Raw genomic sequence first — 15,105 nt, forward strand, 5'->3', positions numbered from 1 at the left:
GAAGGGAAGAAAGGAAGAATGAAAGAATTTCATTAAATACATAGAAAGAAAAGAATTTTATTAAAAATATAGAAAGAAAGAAGGGAAGAAAGGAAGGAAAAAATCATTTTATTAAATACTTATAATGTTCCATGTATGGTGCTAAGCCTGGGGAGAGAAGAATTATTTTAAAAAAACAAAACCCAGACAAACCACAAAACCTCCCCTGGGCCTGTCCAAGCATCCTCCTTCCATCCTAGAGATCACATCTTTGTCTGTGACCTCTGCCTCAATGTCTCTGTTACTCTTTTCCGGTCTATTTCCTGACCTTGTTATCTCCTCCCCCTCCCTCCCCCAACAATTCCTCCCTCCATGGCCACTGCCCAACTTCTCAGAAATACTGTCTTGTCTTGTCTGTTAGGCCTGGCTGCCAAGATCCTGTCCTGGATTTCCTTTGGAGGGAGGGTATGGAAGGGAACGTTCTTCCGGTCTTGGAAAAAGTGATCCCTTCTCTCTGGGAGGCCACGCCTGACCCACCAGAAGGGCCTTGACCTTGGCAGTGGTGGGGCCAGCATAGCAAGGCTAGGTTCTAAGGGTGGGGAGGAGAGGAAAGGAAATGTTTTGGGGTGGATAGGGCCTCCATCCCCAAGGCGGAATGTGTGGCCAGCAAGGGAGAAGTGATCTTCTGGCTCAGGGTTCCACAGCTAGGGGCTTAGCCCTGCTAAGGAGACCAGAGATACATACATATAACAATAGAGGTTGTATATGTAATCAAAGGCTAACTTCTACTGTCTAAACTAAATGCTGGAAAAAGAAGAGCTCACCATGGGCTGGGGTGGGCAGGAAAGGCCACGTAAGGTTAAGATAGGGTTTGAGCAAGTCCTTGAAGGATGGGGAAAATTTGAGGGGGTGGGGTGGGAACAGGGATAGGACAGTATCCTCAGACCAAAGCCAAAGCCATAATCATGATATATATGTGGTAGACAGTAAGGAGATCAACCTGACTGGGGCAGAGGGGGAGAGACACAGAGACAGAGAAAGACTGTGTGGTGAGGTGGGGAAGGAGTCATGGAAGATAAAGTTGGACCCAATTAGAGAAGGCTTTGAAAGACTTGGAAAACAGCTGAAACTTGATTCCCTAGGAAATAGGGAGCCATTGATAGTTCCTGAGCAAAGGGAGTGGTAATGAAAGTTTTATCTAAGGTCCCAGACTATCGTTCTCAGCTGTCCTCGATTCCTAGTGACCTTGGAAGTTAGGTCCAGGATGCTTTGGGCCTCAACCAAAGCTCAGATATAGTCTCACATGGTCCAAATGATCATTAGGGGTCTAGCTTTCCTGCCCCCCCCCCCAAATCCTCTCTATCCTTTACTTTATTGGTTAGCATCGTAGATGTTGTCCTAAAATAGGAGAAACCAGGAGAAATATAATGCCTAAGAGTATTTCCCATTTCTGTTTTGCTTTTTTAAATTATTTGCCAGTTGGGTAATTTTGTTTTTAAAGAGGTCAGACCTGTGGGTGACCTACTCTCTATGTCTTTTTTGCTGTCTCCCTCTCTACAGGGAAGCGTGTGGCATAAGGGAAAGAACATTGGAGTCTGAGGTCCTAGGTTCCAATTCTATTGCTACCTGTATGACTTTTAGCAAATAATTTCCTTTCTCTGGGCCTCAGTTTCCTCAATCTGTAAAATGAGAAGATTAGACTAGATGGAGAAAACTGAGGCCAAAGGAGGTAAGGTTGCCCCTAGGGTCATAGCTCTAGAGTCAGAAGCATTCATTCTACAGAGGAGAGGGCCCTTTTCGGAGGCCCAGGCCCAAGATCACATGGGCATTTAGTGACAGAGTCAGGGTTTGAATCTTGTTCCTGTCTCTTTCTGTGTGCTAGAATTTGCCCTCTCAGCTCACCTGCTGAAGGGGCAGAGACTTGATCACCCCTCACCTCACCCCCCAACACTGGATTTCTTTTTTTTCTTTCAGAAATTGAGGCTAAGAAGGCTTGTGACTGGCTGCGTGCAGCGGGTTTTCCCCAGTATGCCCAGCTCTATGAAGGTAAGGATACCTTTGGGGGCTCACTGGAGACCACCTTCCCTCTGGCCCTGATTTTCCTCTTCTTGAGTTTGAGGGCCCAGAGCATAGAGAGAAAGCTGAGGGGCCAGTGCCTAGGGAATGGATGCCAGCTTGGACCACATTAGAAAGTGGGCCGAGAAGTCCCATCTCATGTGTAACTGTGACTGTGGAAGGTGACATGGGGCTCTCTGCCATCCCCTGTGCGAAGGGGTGGAGGCCTGGGGCCCCATTGGCTCACTCTGGAACTTGGACAGGCCAAGGGCCCAGGCCAGTAAGCTCCCATGCTCCAGGTGTGGCGACATCTGGGACCAAGGCCTGATCTCTTCTTAGCTGTGCTTCTGGGGCCAAGGAGAAGCCCAGGATACAAAAGGATTCCCTTTCCACAGAGCCTCCAAGGGGCAAGGGAGAGAGCTGATAGGCAGCATGGCCCAGTTTCACATTCCCACCCTGAAATTCCTTAAGGACACCAAGCACTGTTTGTCTGAAGGGTTCACTAACCACGTCGAGGTCTCTCAATTCAGGCAGTCCATATTCTGGAATCTTCCCCCTCCCCAGGCTCTGACACAGTCTACATTCTGGGATTCCCTCCTCCCCAGACTCTGACAGTCTATGTTCTGGGATCCCCTTCCCCCAGGCTCCGACATGGTCTACATTCTGGGATCCCCCCACCCAGGATCTTGCAGGGTCTGCATTCTGTGTTTCTCACTGTGGCTTCTCTTTCCCCAGATTCCCTTTTTCCCCTGGACATCACCTCTGTGAAGAAGGACCATGGCTTTCTGGACCAGGATTCCCTTCGTGCCCTCTGCCGGTAAGGACAGCCAGAAAAAAGGCCCCAGTTCTCATGGGGAAAACACCTGAGCTGAGAGGTGCTAAGGGTGTCAGTGCCAATGAAGTGGGGTTGACATCAGAGAGGGACTGGGTGGGTGAGTGCTCGTCCCTCTCACTCTTCCTTTGTAGGAGACTGATGACCCTGAACGCCTGCGCCTCGATGAAACTGGAGGTCCGCAGTCAGCGCAAACCGGTGAGGCGGGGCCCTTGATACAGGGCTCACGGGAAGATGGGGAGTGCCTAGCAAATGTGCTGTTTGGGAATTCTGGTTGGGTGGCGGGGCCCAGGTAGGGATGGGAAGCAGCTCCCTTCTCTGGATAGCTGGGCAGCCTCTTTGAGTGGGGCAGGGCCTGGGAGGATCTCAAGGGAAGAGACTGGTGAGCCTCAGTGGGCCAGGGCAGCTCACTCATGGTTGGCCCTCGGGAGCAGATCCTTGAGTTGAGCCATCTCAGCTCATTTTCCAGAGGAGACTGACCCCTACAGGGGAAAGGACTTGTCCAAGGTTATGCTGCCAGTTGGTGGCAGTCAGTCAATCAGCAACATTCATTGAATGCCTGCTGGGTGCCAGGCACTATGCGTCAGACCTGAAGCACCCAGGCCTCCTGACTTCTGCTGCTTTCCCCATTAAAACCCAAGAGAGTGAATCCTTTACTCTGGGGTCTTGCCTCCTAAACAAGTGATTTCCCAAGTTAGACTTTGGGGATGCCAGAAGTGGCCTTGTCCTCAGGCTGGACGATTGAGCCACCTCCTGACATCCTCTGCCCCTGGCTGGCTGAAGCTCTGTGAGCCAGCCCCATTTCAGCCTGTCTCTTCTTCTAGAGCTTTGTGGGGGTGTGAAAAGGGCATGGGGTCTTGGCCCCAAACTCCCTGGGAGAGGGGTAGGGTTTGACCTCCGAGGCCCATAGGACTGGGCCTCCTCTGACTCATGGGAGTCTTATGCAGAATGAAGACCCAGAGGAGGAAGACTTGTGTGCCATCAGCAACAACTGGACCTTCCAACGGGATAGTCGGCGGTGGTCCCGCCTGGGTTCCCCAGACCTGGCGGTCTCCCCTGGAGCAGGCCTGTGGGCAGCTTCCAGCCATGAGAGCATACTCACCAACATCAGTGTCACATCCCAGACCAGCCAGGCTGGGAACATGGCTCGGGACACAGTGACTATTGTGGTGTCTCCCCCACCTGAGCCGCCAGAGCAGGCCGTGGCCCAGCTTGAACCGCCCACTTGGGCCACTGGCACCAGCTCCTTCCTTGGTCTTCCCCCAGATAAGCCCAGGAAACGCCGTACCCGAAGCTTTCTCCGGCACCTTGACTCCCTGCGAAGGAGGGAGAAGCCGGGAAGCCCCGAGGCCAGGCCAGCCTTGGGAGAACCAAGTACTCCCACCAAGGCTGCTGCCCCTGAGAAGCTTGGGAAGGCTTTCTCTTTCCACAGCTGCCGAAGCTTCCTCTCAGCCGGCTTCTATTCCTCTAAGAGCCAGGATCCAGACACAGAGGCTGAGGGGGCTAGACCTCAGGGCTCCAGGCCCACACAAGAGTCAAAATGGCGGCAACAGCATCAGGGACGCTGGCAGGCCTGCTTGGTGCACGTGCCAGGTGACCACAAACCAGGCACCTTCCCCCGGTCATTGTCCATTGAGAGTCTGTGCCCCAAGGAGGGGCACTGCCTAGCAGACTGGCAGAAGCCAGGGAGCTGGGGCTCGGAGAAACGGCGGGGCTCGTGCAGCTCAATGGACAGCCGCCTCAGCATCTATGACAACATGCCCGAGCTGGTGAGCAATGGGGAAGAGACGAGGGACTCTGAGCCTGAGGCTACCTGTGCCCAGCTTGACGACATCCTACAGGACATGTGGGGCCTACAGAAACATGTGGAGCTCTGGTCGCAGGCCGTGTGCCCAGACATGGGGCAGCCTAGACAGGAAGAGGAGGATGATGATGAAGAGGAAGAGGAAGAGGAGGAGGAAGAGGACACAGATTCGGTTGGGGAGCAGGCCTTCCCTTTTGGCCTGCACCTGGAAGAGGAGCATTCCATGTCTGACATGGGCACTTCTGCCAGTGACTTTGACAGTACAGGAAACTCCCTCAATGAAACTGAGGAAACTGAAATACGAGAACGCCGGGACTCTGGTGTGGGAGCCTCACTCACTAGGCCTTGCAGGTGGGTTACCTGAGGAAGCATGGGAACTGGGAGTCACAAGGTATCAGAACCCAGAGTATCAGAGCTGGGAGGGCCCATAGAACAAGGAATGTCAGGGTTGGGAGGGGCCTTAGAACTGGGAAGGTCAGAGGTGGGAGGGCCCTTAGAAGAGGGAATGTCTGAGCTGGGAGGGACCTTAGAGCAGGGAGTGTCAGAGCTGGGAGGGGCCTTAGAACAGGGGATGTCAGAGCTGGGAGGGGTCTTGGAACAGTGAGTGTCAAAGCTGGGAGGGCCCTTAGAACAGGGAGTGTCAGAGATGGGAGGGGCCTAAGAACAGTGAGAGTCAGAGCTGGGAGGGTTCTTAGAAAAGGGAGTGTCAAATCTGGGAGGGCCCTTAGAACAGGGAGTGTCAGAGATGGGAGGGGCCTTAGAACAGGGTCTGTCAGAGCTTTGAGGGCCCTTAGAACAGGGTCTGTCAGAGGTGTGAGGGACCTCAGAATAGGGGATATCATATCAGAAGAAGAAGGGATAATACTGCCCACTCTTCTCCTTTTATGGGTATGAGAACTGAGACTTAGAGAAAGAAGTGATTGGTTCCACAGGTAGCTAGTTGGCTTGGAACATTGGGGCCCTAGAGGGGTAGGCTATCACCTCCGACCCTCTTTTGACTTCCCCCTTCCCTCCTCTACCTCTCGTCCATAGCGAGGTTCCCTGTCCCATGCAGACTCTGCTGTCTCTGTCTCTGTGGGCTCATCTTCTGGTGCTTTGTTGAAGGTTTGTGGTAGGGGGAGTCAATCGGGACATCCCAGTGTATCTAGCCTTTTTCACACACCCCAGGCGTCCTAGGCTGGTACCAATTGAATGGTTCTGATGCCCTCTAGTGGCCTCAGCCTGAAATGCCTCTGCAGGCTCATTGAACTTTTAATGACATTGGCCAAGGGAAGTTGGGATGGGAGCTGGAGAAGACTTTTGAGCCTAACTTTGCTAAACCCTGGGAATCTGGACTTGGGAATTGGAAGGGGAAAGCAGGTGGTAAATCTGTAGCACTTTTACTTTGTTGGAAAGTAGGGACTTAGCCAAATTTCCACACTGTAGATGGGAGGCAGCAGTATAGGGAAAGAGCACTGAATTTGGTGTCCAAGGACCTGGGTTCAAATCCCAGCTTTACCACTTATCACCTGTGAGGCCTTGGGTAGCTTACTTCCCCTCCCTGGGCCTCAGTTTACTTTTCTGTAAAATGAAGCCCCTGAGGTTTCCAGCTCAACATCTAGGATCTAATTTGAGCAGTATAGATGAATCATTGACCTTTGACCTCAGGGATGACAAACCACCTTCTCCAGCCAGTTCTTCAGTGACCTCCATCAGAGCTAATATCCTGGATTAGAAAGGACCATCACATGCCTGAAAGGGACAGTCAGGTGTTAGTTATTTAAGCAGGTTCCATGTTTGAGGCACTGGGGAGCCCAAGAAAGGCAAAAACAACAGCCACTGCCTTGAGGCCCTGAGCCCCTGCTCATAGCCTAAGATAAGCATGGTACACGTGGGATGGGCGCCATTGTAGAGGAATCCAGGCGGGCAGCTCCCACCTCACCCCCTCAGCCCCAATTTTCTCTCTCTCTGCCAGGAAACTCCGCTGGCACAGCTTCCAGAACTCCCACCGGCCTAGCCTCAACTCGGCTTCCCTCGAGCTCAACCGCCAGTCTGTGGCTCAGCTCAACCTCCTCCACAAGGGTTCCCTTCTACGGCTCACAGCCTTAATGGAGAAATACTCTGTACCCCACAAGCAGACTTGGGCCTGGTGAGCCTCAGGGAGGAACCCCTGGTGGGGCGACCCCAGAATACTGGGTACAGGGCACCAGGGGAGGCATCTCAGGAAGATGTGCTCCCAGGGAGGAAAGTGGGACCAAGACACACGTACTTGTCTTTTCTGTGGGCAAAACAGGGAAAACATGTGTGCCCGTGCATGACTGAAGTGGTTTTAGCCACAGGATACCGGGCTTCTCCCTCAGTTACAGGCAGGTAGTTCCTGCAGATACCAGGCCTCAGCTTTGCCTGACCTCTGAGTGTGGCCTCTCTCCCCTGACAGGTCAGTCCCTAAGTTCATGAAAAGGAGCAAAACTCCCAGCTACCAGGGCAAAAGCGTCTTTGGAGTGCCCCTCCTGATCCACATGCAGAGGACAGGCCAGCCTCTGCCTCAGAGCATCCAGCAGGCCATGCGTTACCTCCGTAGCCAGTGCCTCGACCAGGTGAGACCTTGGCCCTGGACCCACCTTGGGGGTGGGAGTGGGGTGTGCCTGGGACTGCATGAGAACCAGTTACCCAAGTGCAAAGGAAGGGGCTGCTGTTGACCCTGGAGGTCCAACCCAGCACAGCCTCAGCCCCTCATTCTTTTGGGCCTGCCCATAGCTTGGGATGCCCATGGCTTGGGATGGCCATGACTTGGAATGCCCATAGTTCTTCCCACTCCTCACTGCCTAGTCTCAGGATCCATTTTCTCCCATACCCCACTCCTCTTCTGGGCTCCTGTTTGTAGTTTGACTCCTTCCATAGCCTCTGTTAAGTCCTCACTTTTTCTGCTCCCCTTCACTCCCTGTGCCAGCATGCCCCAGGTCTGAGCTTTCTGGACTTTGACCTGTCCATCTCTGCTGGGCCCCTACTGACGTCACATGTTTCTCCTTCACTCATGTGTTGCCTGTTTTTATCATGCCCAGATGCTTTTCTTCTTCCCATGATGTGGCTGGATCCCCAGTCGGAGCCCGCAGGATGGGATGGCCCCTGTCAGCCTGAAAGGGCAGCCTGGGTTGTTGGAGAAGCCCTCCTGAGGCTCAGAGAGGGACTTCTCACCCCTTGTCTCCTCTCCTCTGGCTGGGCTAGGTGGGCATTTTCCGCAAGTCTGGGGTGAAGTCCCGGATCCAGACCCTGAGGCAGATGAATGAGGCGTCCCCAGAGCATGTCGTCTACGAAGGCCAGTCGGCTTATGATGTGGCAGACTTGCTGAAGCAGTACTTCAGGGACCTCCCAGAGCCCATCTTCACCAGCAAGCTGACCACCACCTTTTTACGCCTTTACCAGTGTGAGTGAGCCTGTCTTGACTTATTGCTGGGCCCGAGGACTTGGCCATGTTCTCACCTGCAAAATGGGGAGAATAATACTGCCCTGACAGATAGGTCATACAAATATGGTTAGTTCCATTTTACAGATGGGCAAACTTAAGCTCAGAAGAAAAGAAGCATGACTCTAGGGGAGAGGAAATCAGATCCTATTTGATGGCCTTCCAGACAGGGCATTACAGAGGAGCAACCCAAAGCTCAGATCAGCTCTTGTAACTTTGGGCCTACGTTTCCTTATCCAAAAAATGAAGAGTATAGAGTATGGGATAGTAGAAAGAGAGCTGTATTTGGAGTCAAAAAATGCCTTCCTGGGCCTCAGTTTCCTCTTATGTAAAATGGGCAAGTTGGATATTGTTCTGTCTAGTTCTGTCTAGCCATTGAGTGAAAAGTGGGGATGGGTGGGGTTTGCAAGCAAAGGCTGGGACTGGGGCTGGGAGGGAAGGGAAGGGTAGGGTCTGGGGGCCAGGCCAGTGGCTCTGGGGAGGGTCACTTGGCCCCTCTTGCCCATCCCAGCAGTTGTCCCAAAGGAGCAGCAGCTGTTGGCTGCTCAGGCGGCTGTGGTCCTGCTGCCTGATGAGAACCGGGAGGTGCTCCAGACCTTGCTCTACTTCCTGAGTGACATTGCTGCTGCCCAAGAAAACCAGATGACCGCTGGCAACCTGGCTGTCTGCCTGGCACCCTCCATCTTCCACCTCAACGTCTCAAAGGATAGCACTTCTCCCAGGTTGGGAGTTAGGGCTGCACTGACCAGATAATGAATGAGTGCATCCAGTGGGGCAGGAGGACAGTGTTGGGAGGGGATGGTGGGGCAGGGGCCAACGTGCCAAGGCTGGGTCCTGACATATAGTCCGTGGAGCTGAGTCTGGGTAAAGCCACCAGGCTGGGGGTGCATGTGGCATCTCCCCAGGGCTGAAGGGCATCAGGGTGATGAGGTGAATCAAGGCCTGGGGCTCTCTGGTGGCTCCCATGCACTGCCTTGGTCACCAAGGCAGTCCAGTTCGGCCTAGAACAGCCCAGCTCAGCCCAACTCAGCTCAACTCAGCTCCCAGTATGCCAGAGCTAAGTGGGTTCGGTCCACCAGGGAAGAAGGGGAGGCCCCTGGTCTCTGCTGGCCCAGGTGAGAAGCAGGGGAGAGCTGGGGTAGGGCAGATGGCAAGTTTGCCAGAGTGGATGATTAAATGGCATGTGCAAAGCGGGAAGAATGCAGGAGAAGGGAGAGAGATTGGGTATTTGAGGGAGGGAGGAGTGGGTGGGGAGGGCAGGTACTTAGTCTTGTGTCTAGATTCTAAGGGACCTTGAGCCTGACCTAGAATCTAGGAATCAGCTGTAGTTCTCCGGCTCACCACAAGGGGCCAGCCTAGCTACCTACACCTACACAATGCCCAGATATCTCTGAGCAGATTTGGGGAGGGGGTGAGGCCCTGCAAGTCCCCCAGAGCAGATGGTCTGACATGTCCTTACTGGGAGATCTTGGTCAAGGCCTTCTCTGAGCTTCAGCCTCATCTATAAAGTGAGGATAAGATAGGTGGGGAGAGCTGGGAACTATTGTTTGTTTCCTTGTTTGCTCATTTGTTTATCTCTCTATTTATTCTTTCCTTTGTTTATCTCTGACTGGGAAAACTCCCTTTCCCAATGTTGATCCGAACCTTTCCCCAAGTTGGGGTTTTAGAATTGTTTTGGGAACAGAGTTGAGTCCAAGACCATTAAGAACTGGGGGGGGGGGGCAGGGCAGTGTTGGGCCAGGAACCTCAGCCATTTTCTCTTCTGTTCCCTTCTCCAGAGTCATTCCCAGACGTGGCCAGTCAGGCAAGCCAGCCCCAAGAGACCTGAGTGAGAACATGGCTGCTACCCAGGGCCTGTCCCACATGATTACTGACTGCAAAAAGCTCTTTCAGGTGAGAGACTCAACCCAGGTACTAGAATTGTGTGATCCCAGATAAGGAGATCTTTACCTCTTGGAGCCTCTGTTTTCTCATCTACAAAATGGGCATCTCACAGTGCTGATTTAAGGAAAGCATAGATATCAGTGCTAGAAAACTGGAACTATTGCCACATTTGGAGGAAGGGGAGAGCACCAATGCCCTCCCACTCTTCCTTCCCACCCCATGAGCTGTCTTCATGGATCCCTACCCAGCCTCTTCCCTGAGTATCCTCACTCTCCATCCTTCTTTCCAAAGCCTTCTTGGTGCCTGTCCTAGAGATGGGACCCTCAGGAGGAGAGCTCCTCACCAAACAAGGGTTAGAAAAGCTTGATTATAGGAGATAAAATGGACAATTTTGACAACATGAAATTGAAAAAGTTTTGCACAAACAAAATCAGTGCACTTAGAATTAGGAAGGAAACAATGAACTGGGGAAAAGTTTGCAGCAAATTTGATAAAGATTTGACATCTGTAATGTATAGGGAATTGGTGTAAATATATTAGAATAGAGCCATTCCTCAACAGATAAATGGACATAGGATGTGAACAGCCAGTTCTCCAAAGGGAGAAGACCCTCCCCTGAAAGAAGGTGCTGTGAATGCTTCCTGCTCTCAGGATGGAGGACTTTTCCTTGACTACTCTGGCTCCCACCCTGGTGGCCTTTCTCAGTTCCCCATGAGAACCCCTTCCTTTTTTCCTTTCCCCACAAAACTGGGCTTTCCCCAGGTGCCTCAGGACATGGTGCTGCAGCTGTGTACCTCCTATGTGGTAACCAAGCCCAGCTCCCCTCCCCTGGCCCTCGCTGAGCTCCGTGACAAGCCTGGGGACTACCTAGAGGACAGTGTCCAGAGCTTGCTGCAGGAGGCTGCGGAACGATTCAAGGGCTGGCTGAACATGCCTGGGCCACAGCACACAGAGCTGGCCAGTAAGAAGGTCAGTAGAGCCACGGTGCCAGCAGGGGTAGGGCGGGAAGGACTTCCCTGGCTAGGCCAGCCCACCAGCTTTGGGGCCAGGCCAGGGCCCATTCCCTAGCAGTCAGATCAGCTCAGGGCCAGCCCCATCAGTGAACCTACACCCCAGGGACACAAGAATAATGACAACAGGGATAGAAAATGGGGCTGCCATTTCAATTTCATTGACGTGGAGAACTCCCAAATGGAGAAACTCCATCTACCCCTGCAGGCCAGTATCTTCTCTGGAAGCTGAGGCCCTTTAAACTGTGTGTCAAGGATGGGACTTGAACCCAGGCCCTCCTGGCTTCAAGGCTGGCTCTCTTATCTACCTTGTCAATGATAACAGCAACAATAAACCTCTCTCCATTGCTTTAAGGTTTGCAAATTATATATCATGTGTTATCTCACTTGGTCCTTACAACCCTGTGAATGTTATTATCCCTATTGTGCAGATAGGGAAACTGAGGCTGAGAGGGGTCACACAGCTAGTCCAAGGCAGGATTCAAACTCAGGTCTTCCTTACTCCCAATTTCTGTTCTTTCTCCATTAGTCTCCAAGAAATACACAGTAGGGCTACTCTGGAAATCAGTCAGTGGGAATCAGAGAACAAACAACCCATCTATTCCCTTACCCCCTGTTGCAGATATACAAGATCTTAGCATACAACCACCTGCCCACTTGTGCTACAGGGGAAGAAACTGAGGTCTGGGAAGGAGAAGGACCCTAGGTCATCTAAGTTAGAATGTGGAGTATCCTGAGTATGGGTTGGAGGTTGGGGGGAAGTAGGAAGGGGAGCTGGAAGAGAATGGGCAGAAAGATCAGGTTTGAATTGACCGGAGAGAGAGGCCCTGGGGGATCTTGGGGTTATGACCCCTGTGGGCAGGACAAGCCTCAGTCAGTCCCTGAGCAGGGGAGGAGGGAAGCATCTCCTCAGGCCCAAGGTAAGTGGGCGGTGGGAGAGCACTGGGACTCCTCCCAGCATCCCTGTAGGTCCGGGATGGCCACCCGCTGCGCCTGTGGAAAGTGACGACGGAGGTGGCAGCACCGCCTGTCGCAGTCCTGCATCGGGTGTTACGTGAAAGGGCCATGTGGGATGAGGACCTGCTGCGGGCTCATGTGCTGGAGTCCCTGGGCCCTGGTGCGGATGTCTACCACTACGTCACAGACAGCATGGCCCCCCAGCCCTCCCGAGACTTTGTGGTTCTGCGGTGAGCTCCCAGCCTGTGGCAGGGGTGGGGTGAGGGGCCTCTGCCAGCTGGCTGCCTTTGGCTTATTGTGCCTGGCTCCCTCAGGATTTGGCGCTCGGACCTGCCCCGGGGGGGCTGCCTGCTCGTTTCTCAGTCTTTGGAGCCTGAGGAGCCAATTCCAGAGTCTGGGGTCCGAGCCATGCTGCTCACTTCTCAGTACCTCATAGAACCCTATGGTCCAGGGCACTCCCGGCTAATCCACATTTGCAGGGCTGACCTCCGGTAAGAGTCCCATCTTTGGTTGCTCCCCCAGATTCCCTGGCCCCAGCCAGGCTCCTCCAGCCCCCCTCCCATGGCTCCCTCAGCCCCCCTCCCTGAGCTCCCCCAGCCCCCCTCCCTTCCTCTCCCCCATTCCAGAACCTTGCCTCTGGTCCAGCTTGCTCTGTCTTCTGTGTGTCCCTGGTTCCTTGCTGGAGTCAAGGCTTCCCCTTCAGCCCAAATGGAGCATCCTGGGGAGAAGCTGGAATATTCTGCCTGCTCAGACCTGCTGCTTTTACTTCCCCAGGGGCCATTCTCCTGACTGGTATAACAAGGTGTTTGGGCACCTGTGTGCCATGGAGGTGGCAAGGATCCGAGACTCCTTCGCCACCATGCGGCCCATCCCCGAGACGAAGCTGTGAACAGGTGGGGCCGGTCGGGGCCCAGCCATGCTCTCGTTTGGGTCTTCCCAACGTAGCTAGCTGAAGAGGGCAAACAGACGTGGGCCCTGACTTGGGCCTACCAAGGGCCTTGCCACCCAGGGCGGTCTGGGTGACTTGCCCCCCCCCCCTTTTCCTTTGCCCCCCTTCCACTCCCATTCCCCCCCCCGACTGCCTCATCTTGAGGTGTAGAGAAGAGATAGGCTGGAACAACCACGACAACTGCAGGGTACCGGGATTCAGCCTATTTACCAGCTAGAAAATGCCAAGCACCTAGTGGAGAGGCCCACCTAGAGAGAGACAGAGACAGAGACAGAGAGAGAGAGAGAGACAGAGAGAGAGGGAGGGAGGAAAGGGGAGAGAGAGGGGGGGAGGGAGTGAGAGAGAAAGAGTGAGAGAGTGAGAAAGAGTGAAAGAGAGAGAGAAATTGAGGGAGAGAGATAACAGATCACAGGGAGGAAGGAGGGAGGTCTGCCTAGGCTGGGCCAAACTGGGTATTTTTGACTTTATCTGAATCAGTGTTGAACCAGCTCAGACTAGCTTAAGAGTCCCAGGGTTGCCCTCTGGCAGGCAACACACCAACCTCATTCTGGGAAGGGCTGAGGGGGCACCTCCCTGTGCCCTTCTCCCTCCCTCCACTGCCTTACCCTGTTGCCTGGAGCTTTCTCCCCACAGGGCTGCCTCCTCACCACTGGGGCCTGGATGGGATGTTTCCTCCTAGAGTAGAACCAGGCTATCAGAGAGGATGGCAGAGGGCATTTTGTCCATTGTTTGGCTGACATCCCTGACAAATGGTTTTCCAACCCCTCTAGGAGGGCACCCCTCTCCCCTAGGCCTGTGGAGCCCGCTTTCCTCTGAGGCTGCCCATCGACTTCCCTAACTTATTAGCAGGGTTTTTCTTGATAACAAGCTCAAATTGAGAAGCAGATAGGGAGTCAGGCCTTGGATCCAGGAAGGCCTAGATTCCAGTCCTGCATCTGTTCTATCCTAACTTTGTGACCCTGGGCAAGTCACTTGACCTCTCACTGAGACAGGTGGCAATCTGCCCTGGAGGGACTTTCCTCAACTGGAGGGACTGTCTGCCTCTGCCAGTGACTTCACAGATCCAATCCCAGTCACCTGGCCATGAGGCTATTGATTTTCTCCTAAGTACCAATCTAAATTAACTGCCACCAGGTGAACAATGGTGCCCTGGCTGCTCACCCAGCCCCAGATGGTATCACCTGGCAGCAGCTCATTCCACTTGCTGCCCCAGTGGCTAGCTAGAATATACCAGCCAGCTTTACATGCCATAGCAAAAGCAGAGGAGACACAAAATCCCCTGTGCCTCAGCCCTAGCCCCAGCTTCCACCCTGCCCCTGGCCCCCATTTCAGCTGATTGTAGCAGGCTGGCATTCCCAGAGCCCCCAGCCGTAGTATGATCACACAGGTAATCTGACAAACCAGCTTAGCCAGCAATGTTTGAGCATTTACTGTATGCAAGACACTGTGCTAATCAGCTGGGACTGCATCGCCATCACATGCGTTAGTGATAGGAAGGACCTTGGGGATCGGCCAGATGGGGGGAGGGGGCGGCCTCGCCCAAGGTCACAAATAGCTAGTTAGGGCCAGAGCTGGGGCTCGAACTCAGGTCTCCCAAGTCTCAGGCCAGTGCTCTCTGTTGCCTTTATTTTGATCTATCTTTGGCATTTCAAATCCCATAACTTGGGTTTTGCTGCCTTTTTTGTAGTAGGATGGGGGGGGGGGGGGAGGGGGGGAGGGGCCATAGCTGTTAATCTAATTAATTACAGTTTTTAAGCCTGTCTCTTTTGTACCTATAAATACTGTACAGTCGGGATATATATTAATATATACATATGTATATGCATATCTCTATACATATATACACATATATATTGTGTATATATATCACGATATGTATTTGTGGTCTTGGCGGGGGGGCAATGGCATGAGGTGCTTAGGATAGGCAAGTATTTGGAGTGTAAAGACCATTCACCCAGCAAATAAAGTATTCATGAGCATCATTTGTGTGTGGTCTTCCTCCTGTTGGTGAAGGGGATGAGGGAGAGTCAGAATGAATGTCTGGGGCAGCTTAGGCATGTGGGTGCTGGACAGCATCGAATGTTTCAGACCAAATATTTGTTTGATAAGTGTTGGACTGGGCTGGCTTGTATGTCTGTGACTGTGAAGACTACCCTTCCTCCCTTCTGGGGGAGAAGAGACAGCTTGAGGCCA

The 15,105-nt window shown here is 53.2% G+C and overlaps 1 protein-coding gene across 3 annotated transcripts in view; it reads left to right on the forward strand.

The window, feature by feature from the left end:
• Positions 1 to 14,883, forward strand: part of STARD8 (StAR related lipid transfer domain containing 8) — a 59,339-nt gene extending 44,456 nt beyond the window's left edge. Inside the window, exons 2-14 of one of the 3 annotated variants that reach the window (XM_069100413.1) lie at positions 1,954 to 2,025; positions 2,770 to 2,851; positions 3,001 to 3,064; positions 3,814 to 5,021; positions 6,625 to 6,798; positions 7,087 to 7,246; positions 7,875 to 8,073; positions 8,624 to 8,834; positions 9,891 to 10,005; positions 10,759 to 10,965; positions 11,976 to 12,193; positions 12,278 to 12,454; positions 12,738 to 14,883. In XM_069100413.1, the coding sequence (XP_068956514.1) occupies positions 3,008 to 3,064; positions 3,814 to 5,021; positions 6,625 to 6,798; positions 7,087 to 7,246; positions 7,875 to 8,073; positions 8,624 to 8,834; positions 9,891 to 10,005; positions 10,759 to 10,965; positions 11,976 to 12,193; positions 12,278 to 12,454; positions 12,738 to 12,852 (2,841 nt within the window). In that variant the 5' untranslated portion in view covers positions 1,954 to 2,025; positions 2,770 to 2,851; positions 3,001 to 3,007 and the 3' untranslated portion in view covers positions 12,853 to 14,883. Of the gene's footprint in view, positions 1 to 1,953; positions 2,026 to 2,769; positions 2,852 to 3,000; positions 3,065 to 3,813; positions 5,022 to 6,624; positions 6,799 to 7,086; positions 7,247 to 7,874; positions 8,074 to 8,623; positions 8,835 to 9,890; positions 10,006 to 10,758; positions 11,819 to 11,975; positions 12,194 to 12,277; positions 12,455 to 12,737 lie in introns of those variants that run through there. The other 2 variants (XM_069100415.1, XM_069100414.1) reach the window with 2 other exon arrangements.
• Positions 14,884 to 15,105: the final 222 nt, after the last annotated feature.

The sequence above is a fragment of the Petaurus breviceps genome, unplaced genomic scaffold (assembly GCF_028583685.1).
Source record: "Petaurus breviceps papuanus isolate PSGF00001 unplaced genomic scaffold, PetGlider_PUasm1.0 400, whole genome shotgun sequence".
Taxonomy (NCBI): Eukaryota; Metazoa; Chordata; class Mammalia; order Diprotodontia; family Petauridae; genus Petaurus; species Petaurus breviceps.